Genomic DNA, 18,553 nt, shown 5'->3' on the forward strand with positions numbered 1-18,553 from the left:
CTCTCCAGCCCTATTTTCATAGTTTTGAGAGAGGATCTCAGGTAGCTCAGCACAGCCTTGAACTTTGTGGCAAAGGGTAACTTTGAACTTCGGATCCTCTTGTCTCCATCTGGGCTGAGAGTACAGCTGGGCACCTCCACTGCCTGGTTGATGTAGGAACCCAGGGCTTTGTGTATGCTAGCTAGGCGATCCACTCTACCAACTGAGATACACACCCAGCCTGAATTTCATAATAAATCCTTTTATGTCTTAAAGGAGGGATGATTCAAAGTGTTTTGTTTTGTCTTTTCAGACAGGATCTCCCTGTGTCCCTGAATTCAGCCTCTGAGAGCCTGGGATTACAGACATGCACCTGATGTGCACCCAGGTCCCTGGGCTTTCTCTGTGGGCCCACGGAAAGAGCTGGTTTTAGGATTAAAATTTGCTCTTAATCTACTATGGAAGGTAAAGAAGGCACCATATAAATCTTTTAGGCACTTTTATTTCCAAAAAAAAAAAAATTGTCGTTAATATATAAACATCTCATTCTCTCAAAAAATTCTACAACTATACAGCTGTTTGCTCCGATATTTGCATAGGAAGTGACCACAATACAAAAATAAGGGACAAAGAAGCAAAACAGCAGCCCATTTACGCTTTTGATGTAGATGTGTCCACGTATAAACATCTGGAAGCCTCTTACAAAACTATTTACATCAGTTTGTCACCTATTTACACATTGAAGCAACTTGTCTAACAAACAAAACTATAATTTATCAAGTTATGAAAATTGTTTTCTAAAAAAAAAAACTTACTATATTACCACAAAATAAATAATGATAAACAATATTTTAAAAACAAAAATTAAAATTTTCAATTAAGACCGCTTTTGGCATTTTGCTTGATTTCTGCCCTTTGGTTAACAGCATCAACGTCACATTCCTATGATATTGCATATTGGTAAGCTTTCAACATCACTGATAGTAAAGGCAGACACCGAGTCAGTATGAACAGACTAACTACACTGCACTGTAATTTCAATAAAATTACTGTGTCTCACTGGATATTACATGCAAAAATCCACATAAATTGTCATTTAACCAACAGTACTGCATGAGCAAACGCAAACGTCCCAGTCCAAGAACACTGCACCAGAAATTCAATGCTTCCACAAGTGAAAACAGAGTTCTAAGTTCAACAAGGACATATATGACAGCCACAGTCCTTCCCCACTTAAAAATGATACTGTTTAGCGTATGGTAAGAACTTTAATGTCTGTGTATTGTAACTTTATCTTTAAGCTCTTCAGTTTAAATTCATATAAAAAAAATCTTTCATATTTAAAATAAACAATCTTATTTCAATCAGAGTGAAATTTGCATTTTACTCATTCAAATGATTATTCCCTCCCCAAAGAAATGGATTTGGTAACTTTTTTTGAGAGGTATCTTAACCACAAATTCTAACTTTAAGTGTATTCATAGTTATTTTCAAAAGAAGTATGATTCCCCCCCAAACAATCCTTAAAAAACTTGTAATAAACCTATAAAGCTGATTTGCATATTTACAAAATTTTGAATAGCAAATATAGGCAACTCATATAAAAAAAACAAAACAAAAACACATTTGTTCAATGGCTATTTGTGAATTGCCAGGTACACCACCGTGTACCTCCGCTATGGAAATAATCTAATCTTGAGAAAAAAACGAGTCCACGTCAAGTAAAATCTTGACAGTCTGTCCGGGTGCCTGCCAACTGGTTTGTTTATGCTAAATAATGTCACAAATGATTGAGTGTGCAGTCTGTATAGAAACAGCATACGCACCCTGTGCGCCCCCACCGGTTCCCCATACTGAGATGTGGCTGCCTGTCTGGAGATGAAGTTTGCTGGACTAAAAGCCAGCAGTGTGAGCATGACAGCAAGCTTCCAGGTTCTCAAAATAACCAAACACTTTGGTATTAATACAATGTATTCCCTGTGGCCTCAAATAAACAAAATATACATTTCCAGTTCTTTTGCTTCTTTTCTCTCTCTCTCTTTTTTATGAAGTTAGATCTGCGGTGGAAAGGGTGGCGGAGCGGACTGCGAGGCGTCGGGCGGGCGGGCGGGCTGGCGGTTGGCAGGGCTCAGTTCTGGTGGCGCTTCATGTGCAGCGCCAGGTGGTCGGAGCGCGAGAAGCTGCGGTTGCACACCCCGCACTGGAACGGCTTGGCACCCGTGTGCTTCCTGTAGTGGCGGGTCAGCTCGTCCGACCGCGCGAACCTCCAGTCGCAGCCCTCCCAGGTGCACTTGTAGGGCTTCTCACCTGTGACAAGGAAGAGACAAGGTGAGGTGGTCTGCGGCCAAGACCAGGCGCAGGGCGCACAGCACACTCCGCACCCCACTGGGAACGGAACAGGGCGAAGAAGCGTCCTCTTGAGTCCTTCCATGGGGGATGCCACCTGCAATCTAAGCGTCTTTCAGAAGACCGGCTGGGCGTGGCCCACCTCGCCTTTCACAACACCCAGGGCCAGCCTGGTCTACATACTAAAGATACTGAGATGGAGGTGAAGGGAAGGCTGAAGAATGGAAATTTTTAGGCAAATGCAAAATAGATCGGTGTCCCTATCTGAGGTAAACCTGAACCAATAAATCCTTAAAGTGAGCACGTGCCTTTGGATGATGTCATCTTACAAATAAGGATTCTCCATAATCAAACCTTAATTACTGTAAAAAATGATGGCTAATGCCAGTGAGGGAGCTAGCTGCTCAGATCACACCTTCACCATGAAGCTCCTAGTTTTATCTGAATTAGATTCCCAGCACAGAGCCTGGCACACACAGGCTGTGGACTCCTTTTTCTTTTTTAGAAGTGTCTCATGTAGACCAAACAGGTCTCAGATTACCTAGGTGGAGATAACCTTGAACTCCTGAAGTTTCTGCCTCCACTTCCCAAATGCTTGGATTACAGGAGTGTGCTAACACACTGGTCGTCTCACTCTACTGTCTTTATATTCACACCAGCACACACATTTATTTGCACATACTTTGTGCAGACAGAAGCAAAACAAACCAGATAACTTAAAATTTCATTGCTTTATCTAAATGTCTTTGCATTTGATATTTAATATAAATTCTTTAAGGACATCAGAGTCTGGTACTGATCAATTCACATTGGTGTTACAGACAGTTGTGAACTGCCATGTGGGTGCTGGGAATTGAACCCAGGTCCTCTGGAAGAGCAGCCAGTGCTCTTAACCACTGAGCCATCTCTCCAGCCCCCAATTCACATTGGTAAGAGACTTTTTTTTCTTTCAAGACAGAATTTCTGTGTAGTCCTGGCTGTCCTAGAACTTGCTCTGTAGCCCAGGCTGGCTTCAAACTCAGAGATGCCCCTGCCTCTGCCTCTCAGTGCTGCGATTAAAGGCATTCACCGTCGTCTGGTCAGACCTCTTCAGTTTGTTTTTGTTTGTTTTGAGAGCTGAGGATTGAACCTGTGTCCTCCAGCATGTTAGACAAGGAAGGGCCACTAGCATTTGTTAGTGTACTGAACTTTGTGGTGCCCAGTGTTGCTCCCCAAAGGTTATCAACATTGGTCTATGAGATGGTGCACACCTTTAATCCCAGCACTCAGGAGGCAGAGGCCAATGGATCTCTGAGTTTGAGGCCAGCCTGGTCTACATCATGAGTTCCAGGACAGCCAGGGCTATTCAGAAATACCCTGTGTCTCAGCCTTCACCAAATTTATTCTATGAACAATCTGGCAATTGTCCAGGATAGAAAAATTTGTGGACTACAACAAATGGAACAAAAAGGCCAGGCCTCGGGGAGCTCGGCTGACATCTAAAAACCTGGCCCAATTTCTTCTGATTTCCCCAGCCTTCTGCATCCAACAGTGAGCTGATATTTGAGCCAATCCCACTGTACAATTTGTATGATTCCTAATGTTCTCCCAAATTTGCCAGCCACTTAACATCCAAAACTACTTAATACCTCACAAGACAGAGAAGCAAAGGCCAGCATGAATCAATGAAACTGGCCCCATGGCATCGCACCCTCACTTACAGGATAGCCTTACACCCTAGCCTTCCCTCTGCTCCCCCATCTTCTGCCTCTGATGTAAGGCATACTTACAACTAACCACCTTTTGGTTTCTAACCATTCCAGTTTTTAAAATGCACATCTCAGCCAGGCTTGGTGGTAAATTCCTGTAATCCCAGTACTGGGGAGGCTGAGGCAGGGGAATTAGGAGTTTGGAACCAGCCTACGCATATATAGCAAGATGCTGTTTCAAAAATGTCAAGTCAAATACATATCTCAATTCTAGATTTCTCCTCCATCACAGGTGCGTGTGCGTGTGCACCCACACATCTTTTATGTGGATATTTCACCATGTAGCCCAATTTGGTGAATTAAAAGTATGTACCTTGCTCTCTCATAGTAAACTCAACCTAGAAAGTTACACTAACACTCTAAATAGCAGAAATGTCACTTCTCTTCTATTTACATTCACACACAATGCTGGAGTCACAGAAAGGATTTTAACGCTAGTGGTGACTTTAACTGCCTGGCTCAGAGATGTCAATCAAACAGAAGAAAGAACTTCACACAGAAATGTCTAGTGAAAATAAATCACAGTAACAAACATGGCTTTCCTGTCATTTCACGGGGAGAGGTCTAATTCTGATGTTTAAATCAAGGGGGAAAAAAACTTCCTCGGGAGTCTCAGTTTAAGAAGGATCATTCAAGCCTTTTGAATTTAATAATTACATACAGAGAACTAAATTTTCAAGTTTACTTTAGAAGCAGGGGACACTGGACTCTTTTTGTTCACTGTTTTTATTGGCTGCAAAGCAATAAACTGCAAAAATATTTTGTAAAGTTGACTTTACTGATTGGTTGACATACAGTATCCATTAAAGTTCCTAAAACATTTGAGGTTTTGCTCTCAATTTATGGGCATCTACAGCCTATTCAGCCAAGAATACCACCAGTGTCTGGAAGGGCAGTTACCAGGGCCAAGACTTACTATAAAGCAAGGACAACTATCCCCCACTTGGGGCAGTTTCTATGGGATTTGTTCAAGTGTCAACACTGTTCAAGTAAAACATCGCAGAGGAAGCTGGTACCCCCATTTCTGGCCTAGAAGCAGACTTAAGCCTTTCTTCCTCGGCCAGAAACACTACGGTCAGTACTTCTGGGAAAGCAAACTGACTTCCTCCAAGTTATATTTCAACAGGATAGAGCTTTCAAAAGTAATTGGATTTTTAAAGAATCTCCGTCCAATACCACCAATTTGAAATACTTAGTTAAGCTCTTTCAACATCCACTGTATTTCCAAGTCCTCCCCGCTGCTAGCGTCAAACTATGGAAAGGCAAAGTGAAAACAGTGGCCGGTTGTGTGGTGTGGAAACCGACCGCCTTATCTCACAGTGTGCATTTTCTCCTCTCCCTTAGAGCTAGAGGGATGGCTGAAGAAGCCCTAATCTCTGGAAAATATGTCCAAGTTAAACATGCATGTGCCCCATGCTGATAAAGCTATTAGCAGGCTGTCTAAGAACTCCAGCAGAAACACCTCAGAGCAAGAGACGGGGCTTGATGGAGCCTCCACGGGTCTGCTCAAGAGCCAGGTAATTCTTCTCTCCTTCCCCTCTCAGAGGGACTCCAGAAGTTAGCAGCTGACCCATCGGCTCCACACTAAGAGTCCTGGACGGCCACTTTCTTTAATGTCCCACTTAAATCTTCCATTAGCAAACACTGTTACACTCTTTCAATGATGCAAGGAATGAATACATACATATTGTTCAAATTGACTCAGACTCTACAGTCTCTCGTGAAGACAACAGGGTAGCTAATGGACTCACAAAAGGCCTTAAAACCTAGACTGTGTGAGGTCAGGGTACAGTGCTGTGGACTAGCCCTTTACAGAGCCTCATCTTTTGAGGGGCCCCTGGAAGCTGTTCAGTACTAGCACTGTCAATCTCCAGAAGTAACCTTTTTTTAAAATTTATTTATTTATTATGTATACAGTATTCTGCCTGCATGTGTCCCTGCAGGCCAGAAAAGGGCACCAGATCTCATTACAGATGGTTGTGAGCCACCATGTGGTTGCTGGGAATTGAACTCAGGACCTCTGGAAGAACAGTCAGTGCTCTTAACCACTGAGCCATCTTTCCAGCCCCATCCAGAAGTAACCTTAACGAGGTTCCTTCTGCTGGGTTCAAGAATGCTTGTCTCGCCAACTATTCAAAAAACACCCTCAATAAAAAACTACGTTATCTCTTCTTCTCTGAAGATCTCAGCAGGCAGTGGTAGCACACGCCTTTAATCCCAGAACCCGGGAGGCAGAGGCAGGCAGATCTTTGTGAGTGAGGCCAGCTTGGTCTACAGAGTTCCAGGACAGGCAAGACCAGGGAAATCCTGTCTTTAAAAAAACCAAACGGTGGGGGGGGGGGGGGGGGGCCGCATTCTGAATCTACAATTGAATGGGAGGTTTCTCTGCTCTGTTGAACATATTCAATAGTCGCATACCAAGGTCCTTTTCTAGAAAGTTCTACATAGACTGTTGTAACAAAGGAAATGAGGTAACTCTAAGGTTTATTACAGTAAATTTATATATGTTTCCTTCTCAATGATGAAAAAAGACAGTCTAATCAATGTATAATAAAGATAAAGCCCCAAGCCACCAGAACTAAAACTAACGTTAATTCAAGAGGACACCACCTGCACCAAATGCCTACCTAGCTTGATAGAAGATTTGGTCCCTGACCACTAGTTGTGCTCCCTACCATCACAGACTTGCGGGAGCTCGCTCCTTAAATAGGCTCACCAGTCAGATTTGCTTCTAAGACCCGAGAGGGGCGAACAAACCACTGAAGGAATCGTGGAAAATAGTATTTACATCATATCTGAGAAGTGACAGTGATTTAGGCTCGTCGACTTTTTTTTTTTTTAATACAACCATGCCAGTACTTTTCCATGAGAAGATTTTATTACGGTTTGTAGCAGTCTCCTACACTTCTAACAGAGAAAGATTCACTTCCAAAGCTAATCTTTCCTAGATGTCAGAACGGTCCATCTGAGGAAAGGATATTCTGGAACTCCCCCCCCCCCCTTTGATCACATTTCTCAATTCATCACTCTTCTAAATTCAATTCCTTCTACTCCCTCCCTCCAGAAAACCTGAGGGACCATGGCCACGGCGCTCTATAGCTTCACTACATAAGCTGGCTTTGACTGGCCTAGGGATGTGGCTCAGCGGTCCAGACCATGCTCTTCGAGCACATGGTTTAGTGGTGGTTTAGTTCCCAGGATCAAATGCACTTGAGTTGTTTAAGGAAGCCCTGGGCAGGGAGGGGGGAATGTTAACGGTGGGATGTATTTTGTGTTCTTGACAGTCCCTTTGTTTTGCATTCCTCCTCCACTGGCTCTCTGAAAACAACGTTTGGCCCAGGTCTGAGTACTTATTTTCTTAATGAAGATGAAGGAAGGCAGGAGGCCGGTGTGAGGCTCAGGACTACTGGGGTAATCGACTATATTTAGACCAGAACTCTGCTTTGAGTGTCTTCAGGGTAAAATACTGGAATCCCTTATCCTGAAGGTACATAGGATAGAGATTCTCTGTAAACAAATGTCTTTTTATATAGAACTGGAAATAGTCCCTGTAGTTCTGAAAGGCTACAATACGGGTCACAAGCAACAATGGCCTTATTGGGGACCAGAGCACACTCATCTGCTGAAGCAAAGTAGAATGGAGGGTGACCTTGCTGTGGGGGCTGAGGGAGGCAGCGTGGGTCCCACATTTGACTACTTCTCAGCCCCAAACAAGCACTAACCAACAGTTCAAGTACCAAATTCTCAAAGCTCCTGACGGAAAGGTGCCATTCTGGATTGCTTTTCTTTTTAGTAAGGTTCTAAACTAACTTCAAACATACAAGCAAACATACACATATTCATAGTGTACAGAAAGACCATGCCACAGCTCCTAAAATGCCAGTGAAATGTTTTTATCCACTCACTCGACAGGGTGATGCCCTTTCCTACACCCAGCGCTTCACCCGGCTCTCCTGCCCAACAGCTTACCTTACTGCCAAAGGGAAATTCATTCCACGAAGATGTTTTTAGGCCAAAAAGCTAGCCACTTTGTGCCTCTGAATCAGTACCTTGTCCTTAATCAGACTTGTTACATATCCATGAATATGAATTACACAGGCAGACAAGCCATTTCCCCTCAAGTAGGACATGACTTTTGTTTCTCATCTTTCACCAGAAAAGATGTAGGCCACCAGGTAGAACTAAAAATACCCGGCAAAGGAAAATTCCTGGGTAATTAAAATCTATATTTTTAAATACTGCTGTCTGCATTCCTCCGACCTTCGCGCGGCTGACTGCTTCTATCAATTCCAACAATTGTGTTTCATCTACGTAGGAACTGTCTCCTCCCACTAGCTTAAAAACTAAAAGGTAAAATGAGATTAATTCTTTGGATTCTTCACAAAACCAGTCAAAAATGCCTGCTGAATTAAATTATACTTAACCTTTGATACGCTTTATCATCCCGAAACAATGTTTGATCAATTTCCTATGTAAATGTTTTTCAGATGAAAGAACTCGTCCCCGAAGCAAAGTTTAGTCTTCCCAATGAGTCATTAAAAAGAAATTGTTTCTAAGCTTTCTTCCTCATAAATACCTTTCCTGGGGTCTAAACCAACAAGTCTCTAAGCTACTACTTAAAAGAAAAAAAGCAAGCCTGAAAGTCAATGTAAAAATACATATCAGTGGGCCGGGCGGTGGTGGCGCACGCCTTTAATCCCAGCACTCGGGAGGCAGAGCCAGGTGGATCTCTGTGAGTTCGAGGCCAGCCTGGGCTACCAAGTGAGTTCCAGGAAAGGCGCAAAGCTACACAGAGAAACCCTGTCTCGAAAAAAAAAAAAAAAATACATATCAGAAAGCTTTTAGTGAAATAAAACACTGAAAGAATACCAATGCCTAAAACCAAATGCTGAATTGTGATGCTTTTCAATGTGCTGTTTTTAAATATGAAAATCACTAGATACTATAGCTACAAAATATTTTGCTTATGCAATTATATTCCAATACAACAGGTCATGCATCTAACTAATATTCATTTATTCTAGAGCCAAACTGTACGGTCTCCATCATCCATTATGGCCTGACATGAAATCCTTCCTGGCTCTCTTTTAAAGGCTTTCATCTCCTTTCCATAGAGTAGTCTAGTTGTTCTTTTCAGGGGGAAAAAAAATGCCTGTAATAAAAACATCTCTGATTTCAACATCATCAAAACTACGTCTGATATAGCCGATGGAAAATGAGTTCCCAGCAAAGATGTGGTTCTACATTTATACGTAGGATCCTTAGTAACCACTTCAAACTAAAGCAGGAACCTAAATTATGTACTTAAAAGTACCATGGAAACATCTTACAAATAAATGCCACTAGATAATGTGGTTCCTGTAGCAGTTTAAGGGACAAAGTGGGGATTTGTCCCTCACACTGAGAGACAGGCTACAGTCCGTCTCCATCAATCAGGAGATCTTGAGTACAATACTCAAGGGTTCATTGCACTCTTGTTCTCTATGTTGGTTTGTGGGAGTTTCTATTCTAACTGCCTCTTTTCTTTTTCAACCCCTGGCCAGCAAAGCTGTGTGCACGGACTCTTGAGTGTTGCTTCTAGATTGTTAATATAACTCCTAATTCTACCTTGCTGCAGAAAGCCAAAGCTGAAAAGTGATCTACATCTTCCCAATGGAATTCTGGGGAGGAGTCTGGGGTGTCGCTCATCGCTAATGTAGCCTAGAATGCAGAAAGTTGTCTTTAGAAGACAGTATTAAGCATAGGAACACAGAAACTGTAAGCTGTTTACAGAAGACAGTTTAATCAATCATGGTGATTTATGAGGGCAGAATTGTGTTTTTTGAAAGGTTGTCAGAAGAAATTTTAGAATGATGGGAACGTGCACCCTCCCTTGTAAACATCACAAGGCATAAGATTTCAATGAAATGTTCTTTTAAATGCTATTAAAAGTACAAATATTTTGACTTGGGAATAGACGACCACTTATTGACACTGTTGCCTAGAAGCGGCCGTAACTATTTCTAAACAGCATATTAATGTGTGCACATGTATCACAAATAACACTCACAAGCACCCACTCACCCACATAAAGGATGCCTATATGAACCCACAAGTGTTACACAGATAAACACAGAGAGTTATGTCTCAGGGAATCTGTGTGACCATACACAGAAGAGTGTTAAGTTCTTGTGTATTTTCTCTACAAAGAAATCCAAGTCCAGGAACTTAGAAAACGTGAATGCTATGGTACTTGTGACTCAAAAAGCAGACTGGCGTTTTACTCGTCCCAGTTTAGGAAGCATGAGCTGGGCTTGTTGACAGGCTATTTGGTTAGATTCACTCTGTAACCCAAGTTAGAGTCACTCACTACCTGGAACCCCAGAAATAAGTCATTAAACAGAACGCAGACGAAGGCTGTTCTTCTCGTTGCTTAAGTCGGATGAGACATATGGTAACTTGACATTTAAAAGCAACTGCAATTACTTTCCAGAAATGCTGGGGTGCTTCACATTCTGCCAGCGACCATTAGAAAAGCATTTCTTTTATCCCATCAAATACACAGCGCCGCCATATAGTTTTTAAAGTCCCCTAACAAGTTTCCCAAGTAGGAGGAAACGGGACAGAAAGAAATGCATGACAAGCTATTAAATCAGAGATACTATTCAGAAAAAAAATGAAACTGTTGCCTCGACCTGGGCATTAGAAGGAAAAAGAAAAAACCAGCCCACAAGCTCTGCTGGCTTCCTGTCCACTCACTGAGCAGGAGCGGAGGGAGGGAAGGAGGGAGGGAGGAAGGGACAATGGTGGCGAGCACAGGTAATTTTAAGAGGCATTGTCTAGAAACTAGAAATGAGGAGAAAGCCTCCATGCTCTATGATTACCCAAGAACGGGTTTAGCCAGATGAACGAGTCTGCTACAAACCCTCCCCAAGGCATTTGAAAGACTATCAAACAAAACTTTATTAAACTACATTACATGGTCTTACTTATTAGATGTTTAAGGACACAATATTTATAATCAAGTGAAAAGGTCGCTGCATGGGACCCTAACTAGGTCTAGATCCTCTGCCTCCATTTGCTTTTTTATTAGTGCAGGCATTGTTCAAACTACCCACTATTAAATTTCTTTGCCAGCAGGTCAGGTTCCAGGATGCCAGGTCCAAGCATTCAGAGCAGTAAACCCTGACAGGGTGGAAAGGCTATTTAGATACGGCCGGACGACATCCCTGCAATGAGCAGTTGATTACATCGTTATATGCTATTGCACACTTCTTTATTATGGGACTTTAACCTCAGAAAATGCATTCCCTCCTTCCTCTCCAGTTTCAAGGACTTCTGATGAGAGGAGAAAGAGAGAAGAGAAAAGGGAGGGAAGGAGGGAGAGAGAGAGAGAGAGAGAGAGAGAACAATAGCTCAAATGTTTCTAAGCTACTTCTATTTCCCCTTGACCGAAAGCTCAGGCAAGAACCCAAGTTCAGTGTTTCCCTAACACAACACTAGTCCAGAAAATGGATATTTTAGTTTTGGGCTTTTGTTTTTTTTTTTTAGAATTTGTATATGGAATCTTCTGGCTCCTATCAATTGTATTTTGGAAACTTAAGATTGGCGATTTTTTTTTTTTTTTTACTATATGCTGGATTATTCTGTTTACGATTACCTGCAAACAAAAAAACCTCAGGCCAAGCAATCCATTCCTATCACCGATAAATGCAAGAGACGCCTTTTCTCGGAAAGCCCTGGTATCTACCACACTATCTCCAGCACCATTTGGATTTTAGTAAGTGTTTAGCATTCAGATATCAAGCACTACTTCCTAACACATACAAACTGCCTGCAACCATACTCTCTCAGGGCTCTGCTTCAGCACTGACCTTTGTTCAAAGGCTTTTACTTTTTAATGCAGCAGTTAGAGATAACTACTTCATTTATCAAAACTCAATTTCCATAGTAACATCTAGCCTAGGGAGATTCAAGTCCTCACACTAATCCAACAACCCATTCAAAGGAACTGTTGAATACTTTGGTTTCCATAGCAATGATGGAATAATACATTTTGCTAGGTCACTGCTTTTATTAGCAAACTTATTCTTTGAACTCTAGGTAAGGAGGGTGCATGTGAGGAAAAACTACAGCCACTTTTATATCTGGTTTTTCTCCTTTAGGGCTTTTTTTTTTTTTTTTTTTTTTAAGGAAAATTACAATAGTAACGTTATCCAGACACTTGAAAATATTACGGGTATGTGGAGCCCTTTAATAAAGTATGCTACCAAATTTCACGTTAAACATGTTTTTTGATATGAGGTTTCAAAATTAATAGCTCCTGCAAAGGACTACTATGAACTTAACAAGACAAATCGTTATAAAATTAGAGACTAAACTTAAAAGCATGCTTCAAGAGGATGCTTCAAGCCTGAAGATGAGGCCTCTCAAACCTATCAGGAAAGGACTGAGGTTGGGTGTGGAGCAATGTTTCAACCATTGCCCTTCATTCTGACCACCCTACTTTAACACCCTACAGATTTTAGACCTCCGTCTCAAACACAGCAAATACACTCAACACACATATTTGAAGCCACTGGTGTTAACAGAGCGCGTAGCCCGGTAAGTGGCAAGGTTTTTAGCTTAAAGCAGGATGATTTACCAAGAATTTTCTTCCTTCTTTCAAGACAGGAATAAGCATTGCCATTAAAAAGTTTTAAAATCCATTAGTAAACACGGTTGTTTACGTTTGGGGGGTCATTAATTCTACATGAGGTGACAGGGCAGGGCAAGGTCTCACGGAGGGGACATCAGCTCTCCTGCAACCGGGCTTCCTTGGGGAACTGAATTTTAAGCCAAGCCCTTGCTGAAAAGGTAGGCCATTAAAAAATAAAAGTTGACAGAAGAAAGAAAAGATCAAACACGTGTTGGCTTTTAAAGGGATGAATGCCACTTACACTATTTACACAACTCACAGAATTAACAAGAAAATTACCTACCCGTATGAGTCCTCAGGTGAGCTTTTAAATGAGACGACTTTGTATAAACTTTTGTGCAGCCTAAAAAAAAGAAACAGAGGAGGAACAGCTTGTCATTTCCAGGGCCCTTCGAAACCTTTACATTTGATGATTTTAAATCTGGCTTTAGAGATGAAATCTCTTGTGCTAGACATAATATTGGGCGCTTCGGTTGAGCATTTTCAAGGCACCCTCCCCCATGATGATCTTATTAGAAGGCAGAGGTGATCCGACCTATGTATCACTTTAGGATCAAAGAACATGGGTAAGTCAGTCAAGCAACAAACGGAACATTTGTGATTGGATTCCAGTAGGTTCTTTTTACTATAACATGAGCTTCAGGGACTTAGAGTCATCCCAGTATATTTTTTAACTTAGTGGATAGAGAGCTGAGAGTGCTAAGTCATTATCCAAGATGGCTATAATTTTCTATACTCCTATTTTTTTTTTTAATTTAGCACGTCAGGTCACATCATGCAGTCAATATATTATGCCCTATATTAATCATAAACTCTTACGCCAGCAACTTGGAGATATATTTATTACTGTCAAATCATATTTTGGGTCACGTATCTCATGCGAGAGTGAGCACACCCTAAGGGGAACCCTTCTTTCTTAGATCTGGCCTGTGAGTAGCCTTGTGCTTGCCAAGAGGTACCTACACTCTGACTTCATTACCACCCTATTGTCTCTCACCCTATTTCATCTCCAGGAGACGTTAGAATTTAATGACACAATTTCTTAGACCAAATGAAATCCAAGTTTCATTTACTACTAAAGCGAAAGAAATCCAAGTTAACTTATTCGCTAGAATGGTCTAGCCATTGAAAATTATTTTTGGAAACGGTTATTTAAGAGACTGGATCTCGCTATTACGTAGCCCAGGCTACTTGGAACGTGTGCCCTTCCTGCCTCAGCCTCACTGCTGGGATTAAAGGCATGAGCCATCATGTCTGACTAGCCATTTTTTTTTCAATACATAAAACAAGCAATAGACTATTATCTAACTACAGGCCAGCATAAAATGCAGAACTAGAATACTAAGAGAAACTAGGTGATTTATTTTTGAACTGTCGAATACATCCTTGCTATATATTTTCATGCCTAAGGTTCAAAACGGTGCAAACGTGTGCATGCGCACGAAAGCATGCGAGCACACACCACACCAAACACTCCTGATGCTTCAAACTCACAGACCACGTACCCGGATAGTCGCAGTAGTGAATGCGTCTTTTCTCCAGATCAGGGTTACTCCTTCTATTGTATCTGACAGGTTGGATATTTGGTGAGTTAACCGGCAGAGTGGCAGGTAAATTCGGGTTGTGAATTGCCAGTTTAGAAGCAATTGTAGCAGCATAGGATGGAGGTGGAGTTAAATTCTGGAGCATCTCAGCTTGTCTATCAGGACTTCCAGGCTCTGAGCTCGGTGGTGACGGGGGAAAGTAAGTGGCCTGCTGTGGAAGAAACTGACTTGGCATGGTGTATGTGCAAGGGGGCATGCCCTGGAACTGTTTCATCGCAGTCTGCGGCACAGCAGAAGTGTGTGTGTTAAGGCCTGCCATGGCGGCCGACATAGAAACATTAAGGGTGTCCATTACTGCTGTCTGGTTTGTGGAACTGGGCATGTCTAGATCCGGTGTATTCAATAGCTGGTACAGGTGGCCCTGCTGGGAAGGGACAGAGAGATGAATATCTGGTGTAGGAAGTTCTTGTTTGATGAAGATATTGTTCACCTCGGGAGCTGTGGTCTGGTGGGAGCTGAATATGCTGGTGAACTCAGGGAGAGCCTGGGTCGGGGCTGGAGGAGGGGCGGTCGTCTCGCTCTGGTGGCTGAATATGGTAACAGGTTCTGTCTTGATCTGGGTTACGCATGGTCTCTGGGATTTGTAGAGGCCAGTTCTCAGGTGAGTGATGTCGGGGAGGAAGACGTTCATGTTGATACTGTAAGGTAGGCCCTCACTGTCAGTGAAGAACTGGTCGACCACCGAGGCGCTGTCTCGTCTATACTTCTTGTGCTCTGGAATTGGAACTGGAGGGAGCTGAGGGGTCAGATACTTCTCCATTTCACATCTTGTCTAAAAAAAAAAAAAAAGAGAGATACAAACATACAATGAATCTACGGATTCATTCAGGAAGGGGAAATAAACAGGGCTTACTAAAAACTCACACCACCAGTGCTGGGGCCAACTCCTAAGAGCTGCTTATAAACATAGGAGTTTATTGTCAATTGTGTAATTATTGGTTAACCAAAAGTCTGTATGACCTGTCTTTAGTAAAATCACTCCCCAAATCCTCCCCGGACAAGAGTGAGAGGCAACGGGGTGGGGTGGGGGGCAAAGACAAAACATATTCCTTTCTGATGCAATCAAGTCTCACCCCAGCCCAAGAAGGATAAATCTGCTGTTATAGTATCAGAGTATTGCCAAACTATCTCAATTCTGTTCATGTCCGTTACATTTAACATGCTTTATTTGAAAACTAGGACCTTTGCAAATCTTAAAAATAATATTTCAAAGGGCTTTTATGTGGGCAGAGTCAGGTACCTCAGGTTTGTCTAATATAAAATGTTCTCTGGGCATTTCAGTGCCTTTTTTGATTAATAAAAATTGCAATGTTTGGAGCAAACCCTCGTATCCACCACTAAAACCAAACAATTACAGGCTCAACGTTTGATGTAAATGTTGATTTTAGCCAGCAGATTCGTAATTGGTTAATGTAATAATGAAATGTTCCTATTCATATCCCTATCTAAAACAGATCTTTAATTATCAAGGAGAAAATCACTCCCTTGGTAGACTGGTGCTAAGACGCCCGTGGGTGGGGAGAGGCTGCTGAACTGCCAGCACAGTCATGAGCAAAACATTTATCATGTCCTCTCCGTGGGCCAATGCTACATTCCCCCTTCCTCTGTAAAAAGCGCAGTCATCCCTTACCCTCCTGCTATCCCCTGAGAGAAAACTGCCAAAGTGAAACAACCAAATATCCCCCAGGCCCTGATTGTTTAAAAATATAACATAATCCAGCTTCCGGCCTGCCCGGTCCTTTCCCAGTTCTCTTCTCTCCCAACATAAACGAAAGCTTAATTTTTCCTCTCAATTTCTCTTGACATTGAAAAGCAAGTTAGAAAAAGAACAAAACCCAACTAAATGAAATAGTTCACAAAACAATAAACCACTGCACCTCAAACGGTGCACAGGAGTCATTATTTTTGCTCCTAAATTTCAAAAGAATTCCATCTTGGACCTCAGATCATTAAGATCTGGTTGTAGACGAAGACGGACAGGATTTCCCGGATATGCACGACTTAAAAATAAAGATTCATGCTCTAGCCATGTGAGTCACATCTGACAAATGCCACTGTCCTCTCAAAGCACGACGACACTGGCAGACCCCGCGAAATAGGCGCTGGGTGCAAATACGCATACAGCAAGAGGCTATTAAACCAAGCGTCTTGAAATAAACCGAACTAAACCCTTTCGTGTACTGCGCTCCCGCGGCGGTTAGTGGTTTCTGATTTTAGCTCTTCCAGCTGTTTGCATGTGGGTCTGTTTCCAATTTTTTTTTTTCCTTTGGACTAGCTAAAAGTCCCGGGAAGTTTTTTCTGGGCTATATGACTCCCGTGCGTGGGCGAAAGAAACAGGCGCTTGCTCTAATTCGGCTGCTGGGCAAGTGTAGGAGCCAACTGCCAGCTTTCAACGCGACTCCGGGAGGAAATTTACGCGCACACCAAGAAAACAACACCCCTGGCCTTTTTGTGCGCGTGTTTCTTTTTAAGGAAAAAAAAAAAAAGCAGTGGTCTAGTACAACCTTAGATCTTCTGACTCTAGTTTCCCAAACAGGGCCCTACAATCCTTTCTAGGGTATGAAACCCCAGTGCTCCAATGTGCGTTTCTACTTCATCTCAGAGGACGCAAGCAGGTGGACTTCTTAAGCCAGCGCCATCGGGAAAGAGCGGTCAAGGTGAAGCCTTTTAAGTCAAGTTGAGCGTGGATACAAGCTTTCATCCCCACGCAAGAAAACAGACAAGGTGCGCGTGAGCGCGCGGCTGTCTTTAGCCTCCTCTGGGCAGATCGGGGTGGGCCCCCGCCCTGCTCCCCCATCCACTCCACGGCGCCCCGTCTGGGAGCGCAGGGCGGGGCTGCCCACCCGGGCACCGGGCTCCCGCGTGCCCCAGCCTGGAGCGGCCCCTGTCGCCCGCGCCTCGCAGTGGCGGGACACGCCCGAGCCCGGGGAGGGAGGCCGGCCGCTTGGCTTACCTGGACCAGCTCCTCCGAGGGCAGCCGGGGGCCGGCGGCGGGCGGCGGCGCGGGCTGCGCAGGCGGGTGGTGGTGCGCGTGTTTCAGGTCGTCTCCGGGGAAGAGCGCCGCGTCGCGGGCCGGGTTCGCAGCGCCCAGCACCGGCTTGAGCTGCGCGAACACCGGCTCGTCCTGCGTGGCCGGCGGCTGGGGCACGGGTCCCAGGCGGGCGCTCATGGTCAGCACCCGCGTGGCCATGGGCGATCGGGGGACTACAGGCGCGGGGCACGGGGCGATCGCGATTCCCACTTCGCCCGGGCTGGCGCGGGACGGCGGGCTCGGCGCGGGGCCGCTTGCGGGGGGGAGGGGACCCCTGGGCTGGCGGCCAGCGGTTCACGAAGGCGGGCACGTAGATCGGGACTCCTGGGCTCGGCCACGCGTCACCGCCGAGGTCCTCTGGCCGCCACTTTCTCCCGCCCCGCCCCAGAGCTCTCTCGCTCGCCGGAACCCGCTCCCGCCACCTCCGAGCTCCACCAGCAAGCTGCGAGCGCGCGTACCTGCCCCGCGACTACTGACACTTGACGCCCGCCTCTATTTCACCCAACTCCGGGGAGGCAGGACCAGCTCACCCGACTGGCAGCGTGGTGGCCAATAGCAAGGCTCCAGGGCCAGCAGCTAGCCAATGGGAAGGAAGTGCCGCGAGGTCCCGCCTCCGACGGGCCGACCGCACCCCTCGAGGGCCATGAGCTTCGCGCGCAGGGCTGCGGCGCAGTTTGTACACAACTTCTCTGACAGATTGGGCCGGCGGAGCACAGGGCTGGGCGGAGGGAAAGAGAGGAGCGGGTGGAATCTAGGAAGAGGGGGAATCAGGGTGGAGACGCGGAGGGAGATCTCTCCGAACTGTTTTCTGCCAGGATTAGGGCGAAAAAAAGTATTGCACGTCTTAGGTGTTGTGCAAGGACCTGAAACTCGAAAGCTGAGGACAGAAGACGGCTAGGTGGGGGGCTGAGGTTTCCAGTCATGTCCAATGAGTGTGTAATTTTAAGTATACAAAATGTACTTTAGAGGAAAACAAGGGGCAGTACAGTAGCACATGTAAAGGAGTTCTCATTTCTGTGTTTTTAGCAGTGGATCTGTCTATCCTTAGCAGATCCCTTACGGCCTGAATAAAAACTATAATGTCAAGCATTTTTTCAAGTCCTTGCATACCAACCTGGGCATACTTCCCCCTGCGGTATTTAAGTAGCTACAAGTTTTCACAGACATT

The 18,553-nt window shown here is 44.2% G+C and overlaps 1 protein-coding gene across 1 annotated transcript; it reads right to left on the bottom strand.

Moving 5' to 3' along the window:
• Nucleotides 1–463: 463 nt before the first annotated feature.
• On the bottom strand, nt 464–18,352 carry Klf5 (KLF transcription factor 5). Its single transcript, XM_052732592.1, has 4 exons — nt 17,308–18,352; nt 14,256–15,126; nt 13,034–13,093; nt 464–2,286 (listed from the first exon to the last, which is right to left on the bottom strand). Exons 1-4 carry the CDS (start codon nt 17,542–17,544, stop codon nt 2,108–2,110), a joined length of 1,347 nt encoding a protein of 448 aa, XP_052588552.1. The 5' UTR covers nt 17,545–18,352; the 3' UTR covers nt 464–2,107.
• Nucleotides 18,353–18,553: the final 201 nt, after the last annotated feature.

The sequence above is a fragment of the Peromyscus californicus genome, unplaced genomic scaffold (genome assembly GCF_007827085.1).
Source record: "Peromyscus californicus insignis strain IS unplaced genomic scaffold, ASM782708v3 Scaffold_12__1_contigs__length_115047231, whole genome shotgun sequence".
NCBI classification, from domain to species: Eukaryota; Metazoa; Chordata; class Mammalia; order Rodentia; family Cricetidae; genus Peromyscus; species Peromyscus californicus.

What these genes read in the sequence shown, in the direction of transcription:
- Klf5 (XM_052732592.1), bottom strand. Translation starts at nt 17,544, where the DNA reads ATGGCCACGCGGGTGCTGACCATGAGCGCCCGCCTGGGACCCGTGCCC. An exon ending in CCTCGGAGGAGCTGGTCCAG is followed by an intron (nt 15,127 to 17,307) that starts GTAAGCCAAGCG and finishes TTTTTTTTTTAG; the next exon opens with ACAAGATGTGAAATGGAGAA. An exon ending in TCACTACTGCGACTATCCGG is followed by an intron (nt 13,094 to 14,255) that starts GTACGTGGTCTG and finishes TCTTTTTTTTAG; the next exon opens with GCTGCACAAAAGTTTATACA.